The sequence below is a fragment of the Podarcis muralis genome, chromosome 6 (genome assembly GCF_964188315.1).
Source record: "Podarcis muralis chromosome 6, rPodMur119.hap1.1, whole genome shotgun sequence".
NCBI lineage: Eukaryota > Metazoa > Chordata > Lepidosauria > Squamata > Lacertidae > Podarcis > Podarcis muralis.
The window spans coordinates 19650393-19669256 of record NC_135660.1 but is presented as its reverse complement, the minus strand read 5'-3'; the positions used below and the strand labels follow the sequence as shown (position 1 = coordinate 19669256).

The 18864-nt window shown below is 43.9% G+C and overlaps 1 protein-coding gene across 5 annotated transcripts in view; it reads right to left on the bottom strand.

Moving 5' to 3' along the window:
* Positions 1 to 561: 561 nt before the first annotated feature.
* PPM1L (protein phosphatase, Mg2+/Mn2+ dependent 1L) overlaps positions 562 to 18864 on the bottom strand; it is a 173353-nt gene continuing 155050 nt past the window's right edge. For all 5 annotated transcript variants that reach the window (XM_077929807.1, XM_077929811.1, XM_077929809.1 and 2 more), the window contains 2 exons: positions 9444 to 9605; positions 562 to 4780 (listed from right to left, as the gene is read on the bottom strand). In XM_077929807.1, the coding sequence (XP_077785933.1) occupies positions 4434 to 4780; positions 9444 to 9605 (509 nt within the window). In that variant the 3' untranslated portion in view covers positions 562 to 4433. The remainder of the gene's footprint in view (positions 4781 to 9443; positions 9606 to 18864) is intronic.

Genomic DNA, 18864 nt, shown 5'->3' with positions numbered 1-18864 from the left:
CGTTTGAAGCCATTAATTCCTAATATACGGTGTGAGACAATTTTTCTTTATGCCTAGCTGGCTGGGCAAACGAGGCCTTTTTAAACACTTGACTGAATCTAACCTGTGTTCTGTAATTGTTTGCAGACTATTGCCTTTTCACAATGAGCTTTCCCCTCCTTAGATGTTTAAAAAATGGCTTTGAACAGAATGCAAATTAACAAACATGCAGGTTTCCGTGATAACCCAATTATCTTACACACTGATGATAAATCACCATTTCCTCTTGCTCATTTTGATCTATGCTATGTATAATATCTTCTGGACTTGTAACAAAAATTAATACCTGCTAGCTATCAAGTTTTGTAAAGATCCCACATACTTCAATTTTCTCATCAATAATCAAGATGGGGATGAGAAATACATTTCAGTTATTTCTTCCTCTAATACATTTAATGGTTTGTAAAGCTCGTATCAATGACCTAAATTTCCTACATTTTTAAAATGTCACAGTTCCAAGAATTCAGCTGCACCTAAAGTAGTAGGCTACTGACTAGTTTTGTTTCTTACTAATGTTCCCCCCCACTTTTATTATATATTTTTTTCTTGAATTGTACCCCCCTCTCTCCCTACTTTCATTGCACATTTATCCTGCTTATGAATGGAAGTCTTACTGGACTCACATCAAGGCTGCTGAGCAAATCTGCACCTACTTGGGTTTTCCATAGCAATACACTGCCAGCTGCTTCTACATCACTAAACTGGGCCCCCTCTTCCTATTTCAAAGCAACAAGTGAGTATCACATATCACAGTTTTTACTCACCTTACCTCACACAGCAACTAAGTGAAAACCAGCATTACAGGAGCCTAAAAGATTTAAGCGCCTCTTGAAAATAAAACCAAGTAGTGAAATTACCGGGAACCTGGCGCAGGGCCTTCTCGGCAGTGGCACCCACCCTGTGGAATGCCTTTCCATCAGACGTCAAGGAGACAAACAACGATACAACTTTTAAAAGGCATCTGAATGTATGATGTTTTATTATGTTTTTATATGTGTTGGAAGCTGACCAGAGTGGCTGGGGCAACCCTATAAGATGTGTGGGGTATAAATAGTAAAAATATTATTATTAGGAAGGCAGGCCTTGGAAAGCTGTTTTCAATGCCATGGTCAGTTGTGCTTGTGAAAAGCAATGGATCACAAAAGCCAATGTGATCTCCAGTTAGGGAAGGGGCAGTTAGGGGATGCCAGCAGATATTGGCAGAGGCAGAGAACACCCATGAAGTATGCCATGCATCAAAGGATTACAACAAAGGAAGAATTGGCCATGGCTGAAAAAGATGCAAAGTGTGACAATGGGAAGGTTAAAAAGGCCATTAAAAGAGTGAGGTTATGGGTGGTCCCTCGCCAACATCTATCAATGTTTTACAACAGCATCTCGTTCTTTTGCCACTGCATAGAATAAGGATTAGCCCAAGGTTAAGTGAGATTATTGAAAACAGTTCTTTGCAGGAAGTGAATAGCACTTCTAGTTTTGATTCTGCTCCCACAGAAATGTGAGACCAACCCTTTCAATGACCTCCACTGAATCTGGCTGCTTATATCCTTTATCTACTCTTACAACAAATGTGCCAGCCCAATTAATCCTCCAAAACAATCTGGCCTGATCACCATGTGGACTGGCACCCCAAACTCAAGCTCAGTGGTAGAGCAACGGCTTTTCACGCAGAACATCAGATCCAATTCTCTGCATCTCCAGGAACAGCAGGGGAAAAAGCCCTGGAGAGCAGCTGCTGATCAGTGCAGACAGTACTGAGCTACATGGACTGGTGGTCTGACTCAAGTCTAAGGCAGCTCCTATGTTCCAATCTAAAAGATCCTGGGCAGAGCTGGTATTCTTGGGCACTGATTTGATGCATGCTGTTAACCCCCAGAGCCCTCTGCCTCTATCTCTTATTGCAAGGAGAATGCATTAAGAGTCAATTGTACTTTGCTAAAAGCATTGGAGCCATTCATTAAGTCATTCAGTTAAAGGAGCTATTATTCTACATTAATATAGGAGGGCAGCAAAATCGGGGCAGGGATAAGGACTTTGTTTGTATTTACCTGCCCAAGTGGTCTGACACCGGAGTTCATTTGTTTTGAGAGTGCACACAATATACCATAATTGAAGACAAGGGCAAGAAATAAGAGACCAGAAGGGTGACTTTGCGTATCTTAATCCCTTGCTGTGTTATTTGCAAGACACTCCTATGTTTCAGGGAAAGTAAAGAACACCTCCCTTGCTGCCATTGAGGGGCATGGGTTATCTGTCCTATGTATACCTCTGGGAGGGATGAGGAGGAACCTATAACCTTCCAGGTGTTACTACTTTCCAGCTCCCATCATCTGCCCAGCATGGTCACGATGGGCATTTGAGTTCAACAACACCTGGACAGCCACAGGCTCTCCAGATCTACAGCAAATGAAGAGAGAGAGACTGCGCAAATGGCACTTCCAGAAGTGCTAAACTTAGCAATAGCCCACCTACTAATGCACATTCACTAGAACCTAGCAGCCATGCTCTAGTATGTGAATGGAGGCCTTCAGAAGCGAAATGGCTCCTAACATGGCGTTCTCCACTATATGTACTCAAGTTTCCCTCTTCATAGAAGAGAATGGGAATCCCTTGCATGCATATGGCTTTGAATTATAGCTTACTAACCAGACCCAGCAGCCCACATGTCTATGGTCCTTCCTTCCTTCCTTCCTTCCTTCCTTCCTTCCTTCCTTCCTTCCTTCCTTCCTTCCTTCCTTTTTTTTAGAGGGCAGCAACGCTACACAGGTGAACCAGGGTAGCACCCACCCACCTTTCTTCAGCTCACGGAAACATACAGTTTGCTCTGCACATGCACATCAGAGCCAGCAGAAACAGGCAGGAGTTCATTGACCGCCAAGTGCGTTTAAAGCAGTTCAATGGGTAGCCCGGAATCAGAACCCTGCTGAACAACAAAGTGTCTCTTGTTAAGCTATGGTATAAAATTGTGCAGCCTCTGCAAGTGACGTTTATGAAGGCAGCACCGCTCCACTGGCCCACCTGCCCATTTCCTCGACCATGGAGCTATCAGGTGATGAGCATTATGGGGGATTAAGTAGCCAGGTCACACCTACATTATTAATCAATACTGGGATTGGAAAGGTCCATTTTCTATGGCAAAGCATATGATATTCAGAGGCTCCAAAATACAGCTATACATAATCAACACTTTTGATTCCTTAGGCTGGCTTTCGATTATTTACATAATTAAATACCCAGGCCACCAGAATTATTTTACCCTTGTCCATCTTTTTTCTTTCTTTTTTTGAATTAAGCTTCCATTCTACTGAAAAGCTGCTGGTGGTGCGTGTGTGTGCACGTATGTGTGTGAACTAGGCAGCAAGTTCACATTTCAGCTTGTTCGCTTCATCAACAACCCTGCCTTGTATCTGAACACACGTTGATAACAGAATGAAAATAATATTCTGTGCTAAACACTCAGCTGACTTCCACAGCATCTTCATACCCCCAGCCCTTACAACAATCTGTGATATATATATATAATAATTTCTGCAGGCATAGCCTAGTCCTGATATCCACCATGTCTAGAAGGAAGAGTCAATGAATGCTGTTTGTGCAATTTTTTCCCAAGGAGCATGGACCTCAAAAGCTACCTGCTGGATGGAATTGAAAACAAGGCAAAGCACCATTAAAGGCATGCACACAGACAGTAGAAACAGACAGCTGGAGAAGCTCAAGAGCTTGTCCTTACTTATGTGGCAGGAAGGATGTTTACCTATGAAATGAGGGAGAAGGGTGGCCTGTTGTGTGCCCAGCAGGCTCCCTCCTTCACCTCCTCCTATGAAAAGACAGATCAACAGTTACAAATTTGTTTGCTACCCACCTTCCTACTTCTGCAGTTTAGCAGGGCTTGGGGGACAGAGAGCAATAGCATTAAAACAGAGTGCATGCCGGGGTGGAGATAGTTACAATGGTGAAAGTCCTGTGTCGCTTCCATCAATTGCTCACAAGCCATTCTTGTCTTGCCCCGGCCGTGCCACTCCCAAGTTGAGCTCCTGGGCGGATGACTAAGAAATCACAGCTGTTCAAAATAGCCGAAGCAGGAGTTGATTAGCCTTTGAGAATGGGAGAATTTATCCTTAAAAGAGCTGGAGAAAAGAAAGAAAGCATGAACTTTTTTTTTTTTTAAACCCACACACAATGGTTTTAAATGCGTTTGCCACATAGCTCTGCTTTTAAAAAAAGAAAGAAAGAAAAGGAAAAAAATGTGATTTCTTTTTCCTCTTTTCTTTTTGGATGTACAGTCTTAATGCTAATATACTTGCTACAGCTGTCTACCATGTTGAAGTGTAAAGGTTTGATGAAGGAGTTCGCTGAGAGAGAGAGAGGCAGAAAGATAGGAGAATTTTTTTTTTTTTTTACTGGTCTTCTGTTTTACTGCTACTCTTGAACTTCACCACCATGACTGTTATGTTGTCAGGGCAGCCTCTGTAAAAGGACTGCAGGACTATACTCTTGGCTCCAAAGTGTGGCTCATCCAAGCGTTCTTTGATGAATCGTACGGCCTCCTCGTTGCTGAAAGCATCCCACAGCCCATCAGATGCTAAGATCATGAATTCTGGCTGAAGTTTGTCCAGGTCAAAGGTTAGGATATCTGGGTCAGGGATGACAACGTTCAGATTTTTCAGCGGGTAATCTCCAAGGGAGCGGGACATTGCCAGGATCCCCTGAACACGCCAGGAACCATTAAAACTGATGAAGCCACCTGGAGGGAAGAAAAACAAACACACAAACACACATATTGTATTAAATTGCTTCTGCATGAGGTTGTTCTCAGATGCTTCTGTGCCTCTGGGCTGTAAAACTAGTTAGAAAACAGAGAAATTGTTTTGCTTTGCATTTCTTATTGCGATTTTTCTTTCCCAAGCACTCCTCACATTTCAATGCCCCCTTCCTTCCTTCCTTCCTTCCTTCCTTCCATTCCCCATAATACACCGGTGTCTCTGCTGCTAAGACGTAAGGAAGGAAAAACTCCTCAGGGAAACCATTTAGGAAACGTGAAGCTAAGAGCGAAGTCTCCTTCTTTGGATAACCATTCCATTATAACTATACTTCCTGTGCTTCGATTCAGTGAAAACTTTAAAGAAAGGAAAACACGCCACCATTGCAAGGAACTATTATAGGATGTGTGTATGTGTGTGTTAGCTTGAATGTGATATTTGAAATCACCCCTAAGCTTGTCGTTTTGTATCCACAAGATGGGATTCTCCTAAAGTGGTAAAGCCAGTCTTTCCGTCAAGTTATTGGCTGTAGGCTGTTGTGTTATCTCTTTGCATGACTAAAGAGTACAAGTGACTGGTTGCCATAGAAATTAATAGCTGGAGATGTTTTCAGAAGATGGGCTAAAGAGGGGAGGCCTTCTTCCTGTTCCCTGGCTGGTCTTGTCCATCTATGCTGAATCCAAAGCTATGACTTTATCCACCCCAAGAAAGAAAAGAAGGAAGGAAGGAAGGAAGGAAGGAAGGAAGGAAGGAAGGAAGGAAGGACCCTAATTGTGGGATAAGATTTGTTGGGATGTAAACAGATCCTAACCATCTTACGTTCAGCCTGTATATATGTTTATATAAAAACTTTATATTACAAAGACGCCACAGTCTCTAGTGACTCTCATTCTAAAGAAACCAAATGCAAGGTATGTGTTGGCACCCTGAACTGTGCATGTTGGGTGTGCATAACAATGCCTGTAAGGTCGAAATTACAGCTTCCTCCTGATTTGAAGATGCTCTCAGAAATGAAACTCATGAGTTGAAGTTCTCTCTCGCTTCCAGCTCATGATGTCACTACATGGCATTTCTGCTCTTCCTCACTTGATTTCACTGGCTGCTGCTGCTGCTGGCAAGGTAACACACCTGCTGGTGCTGCAAATATTCCTAAATATCAGTAGGAGGGGAATACAGGGAGGAGGAGGAGGAGAACTTAACATCTGCATCATTGCTGCTACCATTGTCTCATGGGTAACACCCCAAGGCTGGACTCCTATGCACATTGTTTCTTAGATCCATTGGATCAGTCCATTAAAAAAGAAAGGAAGATGTACTGTGAGAAGAAAAACATATATATATTGTGTAGCATGGTTAACAGAACCTGCATGAATGGACTGTGAAGATGATCTCCTTGGAGTTATTTCCTCCATTTTATGCTATGTATTTTGAAATCCATTTTGCAATACCCAAACATTGCTACAAGGAGTTGGGTTGTGTCAGTATCCAAGCCAATGCTATTGAAATGGTTGTCACATAAATTCCTGGAGGCAAGTACATCCTTACATGTTTTGTATTTTTTTTGTTTTGTTTGCCAAATAGATATGACAAATTGCTGAACAGCAAGAAAATATCAGCCTTTGTTTCTGACGTTTGCCATACAGTGATGTGCTCAGGCAGCCTGCCTCCTAGCTCTAACCAAGCCCTCTTTCTCCCTTCGGTACATTCAAGAAGAGGTTCGCACTCATTTAAAAAGATTTATGAAGGCGGTGCCACATCAGATACACACTTGTAAAGACCAAAATCTCACCCTGGGGCAAAAAGGAAAGGAAATAACACAAATGAAGTTGATCCTCCTTCTCCTCAAGGGTCCTTGGTGGAGTTGTAATGCAATGATCCAGAAAAGTCTTTTGAAAATAATCACCCCACACTTCGGAGTTCTAGGAAGGAAAAGGGGGGAACGTTCTGGGTACAAACAGCAGGCATCTTCCTTGAAGCAAAGGATATGGCAGGGGAGGGGAGTAGAAGGAAGCAGAGGGGAAGGACTCCAGCCATTTGCAAAATTCCATTACCGTATTTTTCGCTCTATAAGACGCACCAGACCACAAGACGCACCTAGTTTTTGGAGGAGGAAAACAAGAAAAAAAATATTCTGAATCTCAGAAGCCAGAACAGCAAGAGGGATCGCTGCGCAGTGAAAGCAGCAATCCCTCTTGCTGTTCTGGCTTCTGGGATAGCTGCGCAGCCTGCATTCGCTCCATAAGATGCACACACATTTCCCCTTACTTTTTAGGAGGGGAAAAGTGAGTCTTATAGAGCAAAAAATACGGTACATTCTGTGACTGCCTTCAAACAGGATCCACAGGATTCCCATGGCTCTGCATGTGTTTAAGACAAAACTTTTTTTGTTTGTTAACTTTGCTGCATTAAATGTTGACTCTGTAGCTGGCCTCCTTTTGCAATGTCTTGTTTTGAAATCTTCAGATAATATTTAAGTTTCCTGTTGCTTTGAATTGTATACTTTATATTTGACTTCCTTCTCTAATGTTTTATTCTGGATTGTTTTATTTGACGTTTTAATGTAGGTTGTAAACTGCTTTGAGATTTCTCTCCCCCCCCCTTAAAAATTTAAAGCGGAATAGAAATGAAATTAACAACAATGCATGTAGCTCCCTTTGCCTGCAGCAAAGAGTTGATATTTATTGGTTTCCCCTCCTCCCTGACCCATCTTTGCAGGATTGCTTTTGCTTTTCCAAGCCTCGACAGCCACCTCTTATGCACGGAAAGTGGCTTTCTGCTGCCTCTGTGAAGCAAAGGCTGAAATCTCAACAAAAAACATGTGGTGTTTGCCTGCGGCTGGATGAGAAGCATTTCCTTTTAGAAAAAAAGTCCAGGTTTCTGCCTTTGAAAGACCACTTCGAAATCCTCATTACAAAACCAAACATTGTGCACTTCAAGCTTCTGCTTAAGAGGGAGGTTTTTTTTAAAAGGTTTTTGGCACTGCTGCATGTTGAGCTCACGGTAAAAGGACCCGAAAGTTCAACACGAATTAAGTATATTCATATCAGGAATATGCAGTTTTTGCAAACTGGAGTTCCACACCTTAGCACACCTTTTACAGTTCCATGTGGCCTGTGTACATGGCATCAGTCTACATGGATTCCCAAAGGAAACAAAAAAACAGCACCCTTGCATACGTGCGATCACTAAGTACGTCAGTGAAGAAAGGCTACCCCCATTCTAATTACATAAAACTTAAATTGGTACAGGAAGCCCTTTGTTCTTCTGGTCCAGCAGAATCCAGTGGCCAAGCTGTGGGAGATGAGCAGCCAAACCTGACATATGCATATTCTTGCTAGTGAGCATGAGAAGGAGCTAACACCACAGAGCTGCAGATACTTGGATCATAGAAATACAATTGATAGAGAGGGCTCTGTGTGATGTCATTTCCCCTCCTTTCCTGGAGAAAGAGCATATAGTACTTCCTGTTCCTCCCTCTCCCTTTGACCAGCACTGGAGGCAAACATGCCTCTGCTTGCCCCAGTTTTAGGCACATGCCTGAAGCTGGTTATACTGTAAATATAAGAATTTTGACTGCATAGAATTGCTGCTGCCTTTTCTGTGAACCAATGTAAATAAATCTTGTTTTTAAACTTACTTCACAAGTTGTTAAGCTGGGATAGAAGGGGGAAGCCCACTTACTTCATTAGCTGGACTTGTGCAAAACAAGGTTTTACAGTTTAATTCCTATACCTGTTACTGCTTGCACATTCAAAGCAGGCAAATAAGCAGTAGCTGTTAAGGAAAAACAAGGGCAGGGCCAAGGGACACCATGGATTGACAGTGAGGACCCTGTCAAGGTATCGATCTCAGCAGCTGCCTGGTGATGTCTGGCTGCCCATAAAAATAAATTTAAAAAGGAACAACTCCCTCGCCTACCCCCCACTTCCCAAACAAGGCCAATACAGCATACAGAGAGAAAAATAACATAAAAGTTGCATTTCCAAAGCAGCAGGAGTTCTTTCAGCTGATTATTTAAGTGAAAATTTTAGAATATTCATCTCTTTAATGAAGCCTCCTCTTCTGGATTACAATAATCAGGTTCAAATGTTAATTGCTAATAGGTGCTCTGCTGTTAAAAGACTACTTTGTGCTCTCTCACCAGTGTATGGAATCTACATTTTCTTCTCTTTCCCACAGAGAACTATTGCCTGCTCCGAATGAATCGTTATTACAGGACATAACGCAGCATTAGCCAGAAGAGGCACTGGTTTTTATCCATTCTGAACTGGAAGCTTCAAGTTGTTTTTTTTCTCTCCAATCAAGCTACCAGAGTTTTGTGTGTGCATCTTTCTATGTTGTGTGAATTTCTATGTTGTGTACCACCCTGTGATCTTTGGATGAAGGGCGGTATACAAATTTAATAAAGAATAAAAGAATAAGCAACCTCTGGTCCTGGCTTCTCTAACCTAGACTATTGCTAGACTACAAGTCCAATTAGCTACAGGCCATACTGGCTGGCTCCAGCCTCTCCACTCCCTGAGGAGAAGCTCCATACAGCCGTATTTCCAAAAATGCAAACAACATCTTCCCGCCGAGTTTATTACAGTATATAAACCCACAGTATATAAGGCACACAGAAGTAAACACCAAACTTTATAAGCTTACCGGCTCTTTTAATCCTCTTCCTCTCCTTGAGCTGGTAGGGCTTGTGATCGTGCGACAAAGGGATAGCATTGCCATCCTTATCGCACAAGACGCCCCTCGAATCCCCAACGTTGGCCACCGTGAGCTCCTTATCTGACAGCAACGCAATCAAACACGTTGTACCTGAAAGGAGCAGAGGAGCAGGGATGGAGAGAGATGAAGAGAGCATCAAGACAATGGAGCGGAAATCACTACTGCTCACGTCAACACTTTCTCCCCCCCCCCCCGCAAAAAAACCTGTGTTATCTGCATTCAGCAGCCATCAGAAACAGCAGCTGTGTTTGTATCTGAACGAAACATCTAGTACTCCGATGACAGCCTATTTAATGACACTGATCAAATCTGACAGTCAATTTCTTCCCTGCACAATATTTCTAGTATATCTGATTTTGGGTTGGCATTACAGGGGTCAGTCCTCCGGCACAGCACTTCTCACCTGGCTTATCATTCAGGTGTAATTTTAAATGGCAGGAAATCACATTATATATATATATACACACACACACCTTTTCACGGTATATAAAGACTGCCCCTTGTTTTTGGGGGACACAAATGCATGGGAGACTTGCAAAAACGCGAACGGCACCTTGCTGCGTGTGGTAAAGGACACGGGGAAACAGCCTCTAAATTACGAAAGGCAGAGGGAAATATATTCCCGGTGATAACCTGACAGGTGTCTTCTCTCACTGGGCAGGGAGAGTAATAAGAGAGAAAATTCCTATTGACATATCAGCCTGCTTGTTGCCGTTTATGACTGACAGCAACTTACATTTACAAGATGTAGGAATCAAGTATATCTGGGGCAGCTGCAACCTGCTTGACCCCCCTGTCAAACTGAGTGCCGTCAGCAAAGGCAACTTCTGGGCATGTGACCACGAGAAGCCTCGTTATCCAGAAAAGGTCGCTTTTACATCCTTAGAGCATATGCTGCTGCCTCATACCTGCCCGGACCATCTAGCCCAATTCAGTTGTCCAATGCAACGGCAAACCTGCAGTCTCCTACATGCAATGCACCTGCTTTTAGCTGAGGGTTTGGGAGCTGATCACTCCTGCAAAGACACAATGAATGTGCCCTTCTGGAGGAGGAGGTTTGAGTCACAAAATCATCTAGCATGAATCGATTCGGAAGAGTTCATCAAGAAAAGCTACCCAATCTCTTTATGTATGATGCACTTCCTATATAGATACAACTTCCTTGTAGAAAACTGAAAACGAGAAGAGCCCTGTGGATCAGGCCAAGGTAAGACAGGTAAAAGTCAAGGACCCCTGGACAGTTAAGTCCTGTTAAAGGTGACTATGGGGTGCGGCGCTCATCTTGCTTTCAGGCCGAGGGAGCTGGCGTTTGTCCACAGACAGCTTTCCATGTCATGTGGCCAGCATGACTAAACTGCTTCTGGTGCAACGGAACACCGTGACAGAAACCACAGCACACGGAAATGCCGTTTACCTTCCCTACTTGCACTGGTGTGCTTTCGAACTGCTAGGTTGGCAGGAGCTGGGACAGAGCAATTGGAGCTCACTCCGTCACAGGGATTCGAACCGCCAACCTTCCGACTGGCAAACCCAAGAGGCTCAGTGGTTTAGACCACAGTGCCACCCGCGTCCCTATCAGGTCAAAGGCCCATCCAGTCCAGCATTCTGGTGGCAAAGCAGATGTCTGTGGGAAGCTTGCAAGCAGGACGTGAGTGCAAAAGCTCCCTTCCCACTTGTGATTCTCAGCAACTGTTATTCAGAGGCATATGCTTCTTCCCAAAATGGAAGTAGGCCATAGCCACCATATCTAGCAATCTGATTACCGCCATGTGTGGTGATACACACTTAATGTCTCATTTTCTACATGTAGTTGCTACCAAAAAGAGTCCAACAGCTATTGAGTTTCAGCTGTCCTTAACAGGCAAACCTATCCATATACTGCCAGAGACATCAAAAAGCATGTCCCCCCCCCCACCGCCAAGCAGAATCAAATCTTTCTGAACAGGATCTAGTTTTCCACATACCTTTTGTGTGCTAACACCAGTCCCATGGTTTTGGAACGTTTGACTTAATTGCCAAGAAACCCCTGCATATCTGCCACAGAATCCCTACGCACCGCGTGGAATTCTGGATTGTGTTTACGGAACATGTTTCTTGTGGCACATTGGCCAGGCCTGCTGGGCCTCACCACCACGCTTAAGGGACAGCCTAGAAGACATGCAACACTCCAGGGTGTTGATCTGCCACTGATGGAAGCTTTCTGCCCTTTGCTGGTCTTCTCACTGAAAAACTAGCTAACAACCATCAGGGGCACGACAGAGCTTCCTAGGCCATTACCTGGATTTTAAAAGGGGTTGAATGCTAAATTCAAGTTCACGAGTATTTTCAGAAAGATTCCTGATGGCTCAAAGGGGGAACAGCATCCATGGAGCGGTTAATTAAGGAACTTAAGAACATACATGTTAAATAAATGATAATGAAATGCAACAGCCGTTTTTTGTCCTTCATCCCTCACTCCCTTCCATCCATCCATTCCAGTATTAAAGGTAAAGGGACCCCTGACCATTAGGTCCAATTGTGGCCAACTCTGGGGTTGCATGCTCATCTCGCTCTATAGGCTGAGGGAGCCGGCGTTTGTCTGCAGACAGCTTCTGGGTCATGTGGCCAGCATGACTAAGCCGCTTCTGGTGAACCAGAGCAGCGCATGGAAATGCTGTTTACCTTCCCGCCAGGTGCTCTGCACATTGTTTGTGTGCTCTGCACATTGTTTGTGTGATCACCCCCCCCTTTCCTCCTTTAGCCACCCTCAGAGAAAGGAGAGGTCATGTCCAAGATCTTTACACAAATGAGACATGGACACTCCATGCACACTCCAACATCCCAATCCCTGCTGGCTCAGTCCTCAGATCTTTGTACATTGAGCGGAAGTCTGAAAGGGAACCCATGTGCATTCAGCTGAACATGTGCAGGCTTTTCCATGTGATTGGGAACCCAGATTACACAGGGTTGCATGGAGGACGGTGTGTGTATTCAGCTGCACATGCATTGACTCCTCCTTCAGGCTTTTCCCACCCAACATGCAAATGTTTGGGGGTGTAGCCTGTCTGAAAAGCGACACTGGCTCCCTTCCCACTTTCCTGCATTACTGGAAACTGTGATGCATAACTTCCCTATAAAGCTACTGAATCCACCTGGTGTAAACCAGTTGTTTGAAGGCACAACACAACCTTCACAGCCCAGTCCTTTGATTTGAGCCAATAGCAGGTGACTGTTTAGAAGGGGTAAAACTAGCACAGTTGCAACATTACAGAAATTATCTTGTTGCACCAACTTGTAACGACATCGCTTCTGTGTTCTGGGCTGCAACAGCATCACAGTTTTTCAGGATCAGGATTCCAAAATGTGTGCCTATGTTGCTGCTTTATGCTTCTTTCCTTCTCATGCATACATTAACAATGGGTTTTCATAACTTCCTCCTTCTCCTGCATAGCTGATAATTCCCACACAACCACACACCATCTTCCAGGTCTCCATTATATGCAGAGACAGATGTCTCAGTCTTATGAATAATCAGATGTAGATTAACTAACTGAGGTGAAAATTCACCTCGCACTCCTCTGGCCCACATAAAAGGAAAAAGAAAGCAAGCATGAAATTAATTTTATTTACCGGTAAATGATAAACCAGAACATGAATTGTGATGATGCGAAAATAAATTAATTTCAGCAGTCTTCAAGTAAGTCAAGTTAAATGTCAGGTGTGTACCCCGGAAATATTTAATAGCTGATTTTCCTTGCAACTTCATGAAGGAAACCCAGAGTTAGCATAAGACAGATTCCAGTCCTTCAAGATTTCTAACTGTGCAGACCCATCTAGTTTGTTCAGATGCAATACTGGAATGGAAGGGACATGGGTGACGCTGTGGGTTAAACCACAGAGCCTAGGACTTGCCGATCAGAAGGTTGGTGGTTTGAATCCCTGCGATGGGGTGAGCTCCCGTTGCTCGGTCCCTGCTCCTGTCAACCTAGCAGTTCAAAAGCACGTCAAAGTGCATCCTAGAATTGCTGGCTGATTAGACTTCTCACATGGTGAGTCAGCCCAAAGAGGTAGATGCACCTTTTTGGTGCATTACAGAAAAAGCCATTACTGCATAAGGCGAATGCTGAACAGCTTCACAGTGGTACCTTGGTTCTCAAACACCTTGGTACTCAAACAACTTGGAACCCAAACACTGCAAACCTGGAAGGTTTGCAATCTTTTTCTGAAGCCGAATGTGAGTGTTACGCTGACAATTTGAGTGCCACACTTTCGATTTGAGTGTTATGCTGACTATCTGAGTGTTACACTGAGGTCTGTCTGTTTTTGCAACTATTTTTGTTTTGTTTTTGTGACTGCGTGGAACCCAGTTCAGCTACTGATTGATTGTGTGACTGCAGTACATTGTTTATTGCTTTCATTTTATGGATCAATGGTCTCGTTAGATAGTAAAACTCATGTTAAATTGCTGTTTTAGAGGTTGTTTTTAAAAGTCTGGAATGGATTAATCCATTTTTGCATTACTTTCTATGGTTTTGGAACAGACTTCCTGAACGGATTAAGTTTGAGAACCAAGGTACCGCTGTACTCTACCACTGTTCTGATTCTGTTCATTGGCTTTGGCAGAAAATCTAGACACAGTTGGAGTTTTTAGGACAAAAAGTTATACATCTGAAAACAGCAACTCTTAAGAACACCATCTCAGATACTTGTCTGCAGCACCTGACTTTCACTTGACATTTTCAACTTCTGCACTAATTCCCATGTGACTGGAGAAGGAATAGATGCAAGCAATTGGGGGGATGGGCGGACGGACAGGTAACTGCATTAAATACCAGGCCTTTGTCTGTCCCACAGCTTTGGGAATAGGGAGATTTTGATCAGCCGAGCTGTATGGAAGGAGGCAGGATTAAACAATGCTTTCTTGCAGAAAATTCAAGTACTTTACCCCACTGCCTTTAAGTTTGTTTTTAAAAATAAAGATAAAAATTGGGAGATCCAGTTACAGATTGCTTGCATCTCATCTGTTTTGGCCCTGAGAGATGTCAGCTAGTATGTGTCCATCTCCTGGGTTTATGACAAATGTGATATCTAATCCTGCTTTACTCTCACAATGCTGCAGCAACACTGCAATCCTATCCCTGTTTATTTAGGAGTAAATACCACTGAGTTAAATGGGGGACAGTCTAGGGTAACTGTGCACAGGACTGCTGCTTAACCCTATTTCTCAGCCTCTCTCTCCTTTCTGAAGCGATACATTTGCATGAGCAGCTGCAAGACAATGTCACCGGACAAGAGGAAACCATTGTAGGTGATGATGTCTTCAAAATGTATCATGAGAAACATTTAATGTGGTTTTCGTTTCATGCTTTATTTTGGGGCAGAATGAGTTCCTTATTGTTTCTAACATGTGTGTGCAAAAAAAGAAGAACCCCCTCTACACGTACGAGGAGCAGGATGATAATTTCCAGTGTGATTTATGAAAGCTCACTTTTCATCTTTTGCTGCAAGAGTCGACTGACAGCGGGGTTAGCATTAAGTCCCTGACCCCATGTGGGCAGCCTGCCATCACGGGAGAAGAAATCCTATTTGAACTTTGTTTTCCTTTCCAGCTATTGTTATTTCATTTGTGTAACCTTGCATTGTGTGTGTGTGTGTTGTTGCCGGGGCGAAGGTGCACTTCTCAGGCGCCTCCAAATTTAACATAATTGCACAGTGGAAAATTCCTAACATAAAAGGCCCAAAATTGAGAACACATGTTGTGTCTTGGTCCCCAGACAGCCCACTGAACACCAACCTGCTGTGCGGTTTGAAAAGAAGTCACCAGAAAACATGAAGGCCCCTGTACGCTAACTGGAAGAGAAAGGCTGTGCTTTTCCCCGCATAACCAACAAGCTAGAAACAGAAAATTAAAATGAAACAAGGTATGGTTTACCGTATTTTTCGCTCCATAAGGCGCACCGGACCATAAGGCGCACCTAGTTTTTAGAGGGAGAAATCAAGGGAAAAAAACTTATTCCCCCCCAGCCCCAAAGAGCTTCTGGGGCTGCCGGGGGAAGCCTGGGTCGTCCCCCCAGCCCCAAAGAGCAAAGAAGCCAAGACATAGCCGCGCGCAGCCTCTCCCGGCCAGAGGGGCTGCACGCGGCTATGGCAATACCCCCGCAAAAGCCCACAGGAGCCGCACACCCTTTAAGGAGCACGCGGCTCCTGCGGGCTTTTCTACGAGGAGGGAGAAGGGACTGACTGGCCATGTCAGTCCCTTCTCCCTCCTGGGGAAAAGCCCGCAAGAGCCGTGCGAAGCTTGTGTGTGGCTCTTGGGGGCTTTTCCTACCTGCCTCCAGCCTGCATTCACTCCATAAGACGCACACACATTTCCCCTTACTTTTTAGGAGGGAAAAAGTGCGCCTTATGGAGTGAAAAATACGGTAGATCTCTTGGAGTTGCACAGATTTACAAAGCACGCAATCATACACAAACTTCCTATCCCAACATTAGGGACATTGGAGAATTCTGCTGGAAATGGGAAAGGAAACTGCCACCATCTGCATGTTCTTCTGAGGTGAGATACAGACATCACGCAAGTGTGTAAAAGTATTTGTGGTGATTTTTTTTTTGGTCCTCAAATGTTATGTAAATAAGTTAAGTAGTTTTCTGCATTGTTGCAGGCATTTCCCTTCCACTGAAATGCACTGAAATGGATTACGTCGTTGATTGCTTAATTGATTACATTAGTTAAAGCCACAAAGGAAAGAATGTAGTAACATAAGAAAAGCCTGGTGGATCAGGCCCATCGCCCAACCCAATGCCTGTGGGAAACTGGCAAGCGGGATCTGTGCACAAGAGCAGTTCCCAGCAAATGTATTCAGAAGCATTAATGCCTCTGACTCTGGAGGCAAAGTGTAGCCATTGTGACTATCAGCCATTGGTAACCTTGTCCTCCACAAGAGACAAATAATGTTTGGTTTCAGTGGAAGCCGAACCGTAACAGAAGAGAAACAGTGCTGAATCCAACGATCCCAGTTATAGGATGGAAATCACTGCCTCTTTACATCCCTAGTATCATCTGATGCTCACCCCCCCCCCCAAGAGTTGTCATTCACATCCTATCACTTTTTGACCATGATTAGATAGACGGTTACAGACTGCCAAGTTCATTTTTGGCAAGACGGCAGATAGCATGAGAGCGCTAGGAGGTGTCATGTAATTCCTGCGATTAAGCCAAGCCCTCCAGTTTGCAGAGATTACGCTGCTGTTTTTCGCCTGCCTCCCTCCTCTCACTAGACACTAAATTCACCTTACAAAGGAAAATACTGACACCCTAAAAGCTGTTTTTGGTTGTTATGGCAACTAATGCTCCATAAATTACTATGATCAAGAAAATGCCACTGTCCTTGAATTAAGAGGAGGGTTCTTCCACTGTGGGTTCTATTTTCTATATCACTGCTGTGAACTCTCTTTTAAATTAAGAAGAGGAGGAAGAGGAGGAAAGGTGCTGCAGTGCTGCTCAGTAGAAGCGAAGAGAAAAAACAGGGACAAAGAGTTGCCATCAAATGATGGCGTGTGTTCAGCCCAGCATTTGTTTGGGTTTGTTGTTGTTTTGCATCCTGTGCGAGCTGTCCCTGATTCTGAAACCAAATGAGTATGCAAAGTTGAAGGCATACACTGCCAAAGAGTGTGAGCTTGGAAATGCCACTTTCAAATTTCATCTTAGCTATATATTCTGGTCCTTTTCAGATGCCAGACTAAACTGTGATTTAGTGCTATGCCCATGAGAACCTCAAGGGATGCGGGTGGCGCTGTGGGTTAAATCACAGAGCCTAGGGCTTGCTGATCAGAAGGTCGGCGGTTCGAATCCCCGCAACGGGAGGAGCTCCCGTTGCTCGGTCCCAGCTCCTGCCAACCTAGCAGTTTGAAAGCACATCAAAATGCAAGTAGAGAAATAGGTACTGCTACAGCGGGAAGGTAAACAGTGTTTCCGTGCGCTGCTCTGGTTTCACCAGAAGCGGCTTAGTCATGCTGGCCACATGACCCGGAAGCTGTACGCCGGCTCCCTCAGCCAATAAAGCGAGATGAGCGTCGCAACCCCAGAGTCGGTCACGACTGGACCTAATGGTCAGGGGTCCCTTTACCTTTACCGCTGAGCACCTCAGGCCTGTATTTTCCCCACTTCCTTTTCCTCAGATACCAGGAAGACTACAGAAGTTTCTGCAACGAAGAACTTGGGGACTTCTAGTTAGTTTAAACTAGTGCTGGTTTAAATAAAGCAGGAACAAACCATGGTTTATTTTCCTGACCTGCTCATTATTCAGAGTTTAATCTAACCAGAGTTCCAGTCAACTTACAGGTTGATGCCAGAAAGGCATGATGACATTATCTAAAACCAGACTCCTGCCCCTTATGCCAACAGAAATGCTCAGACCAACACCAACAGGTAAAGGGAAAAGCAACAAGGAGAAGTGGCCCTTGAAGTAGCTTATCAGCAGTTAGAATATGGACAGCAGGTGGCACAACCTCCCAGGTCATCTGAGCTCAGTCAATCTTGCTATGGTGTAATGCACTGATTTCTACAATTTAGCATTTGTGAATTTTAAGCCCAACTGTCGTTTGTTGTTGTCTTTTTAGGTATTGTATTTTTCTCTCTTTTTGGCAATACAGAAATAGCCACTCTATCTGTGAGTTCTGGGGTATTTGATATATAAAAAAATCTGCTCTGATAATCGGGTTCTGAACAGTCATGCGTCATGTGTGTCAAGATCCGAATGTGTTTAAAAGAACAAGCCCTTAGTTCTCCTGGCCTTATTCATTCTGAGATCTGTTTGCTAAATATTATTTTAGATACTACTTTTCTCCTCATATGCCCTTTACTGCCCCTCTTATTCCCGCAGGCTGGGAGAGATAATATGGTAATTAATTTCATTCCATTGGTTGCTAAATGTGAGAATTAATTATATCTGTTAACGATAGCGATACCTCTAGCTATGCTGCCACTTCATATCCTTATATCACGGTGCAGCCAAACACCCAAGGTGATATTTCATAATTCATTCCCCCACCTTCTCATTTGACTACCCCAAAACCCTGCAAATTAGAAGCTAATAAAGAAAAATTAAATCTGTATGGCACTGCAGGAAGGGAGAATTGCTTGACTTTGTAATTCTGCTCCTTTGAAGATATCATCATGGACATTTTAATATTTGCAGTGGAAACCGTGTGAGGATGCTCATTGGGCTTGATGTTTCCGGCTCAGAGATGATCAAAAAGGCCAGACTGGAAGCCCTGGCACAGCCTGTAGGGTCTTCCTTGCTGGGCTTGCCACAAGTCACAGTGGATCTCCAGAAGGCAAAGGAAATTGGGGTGAGAGCCAGTGTGGTGT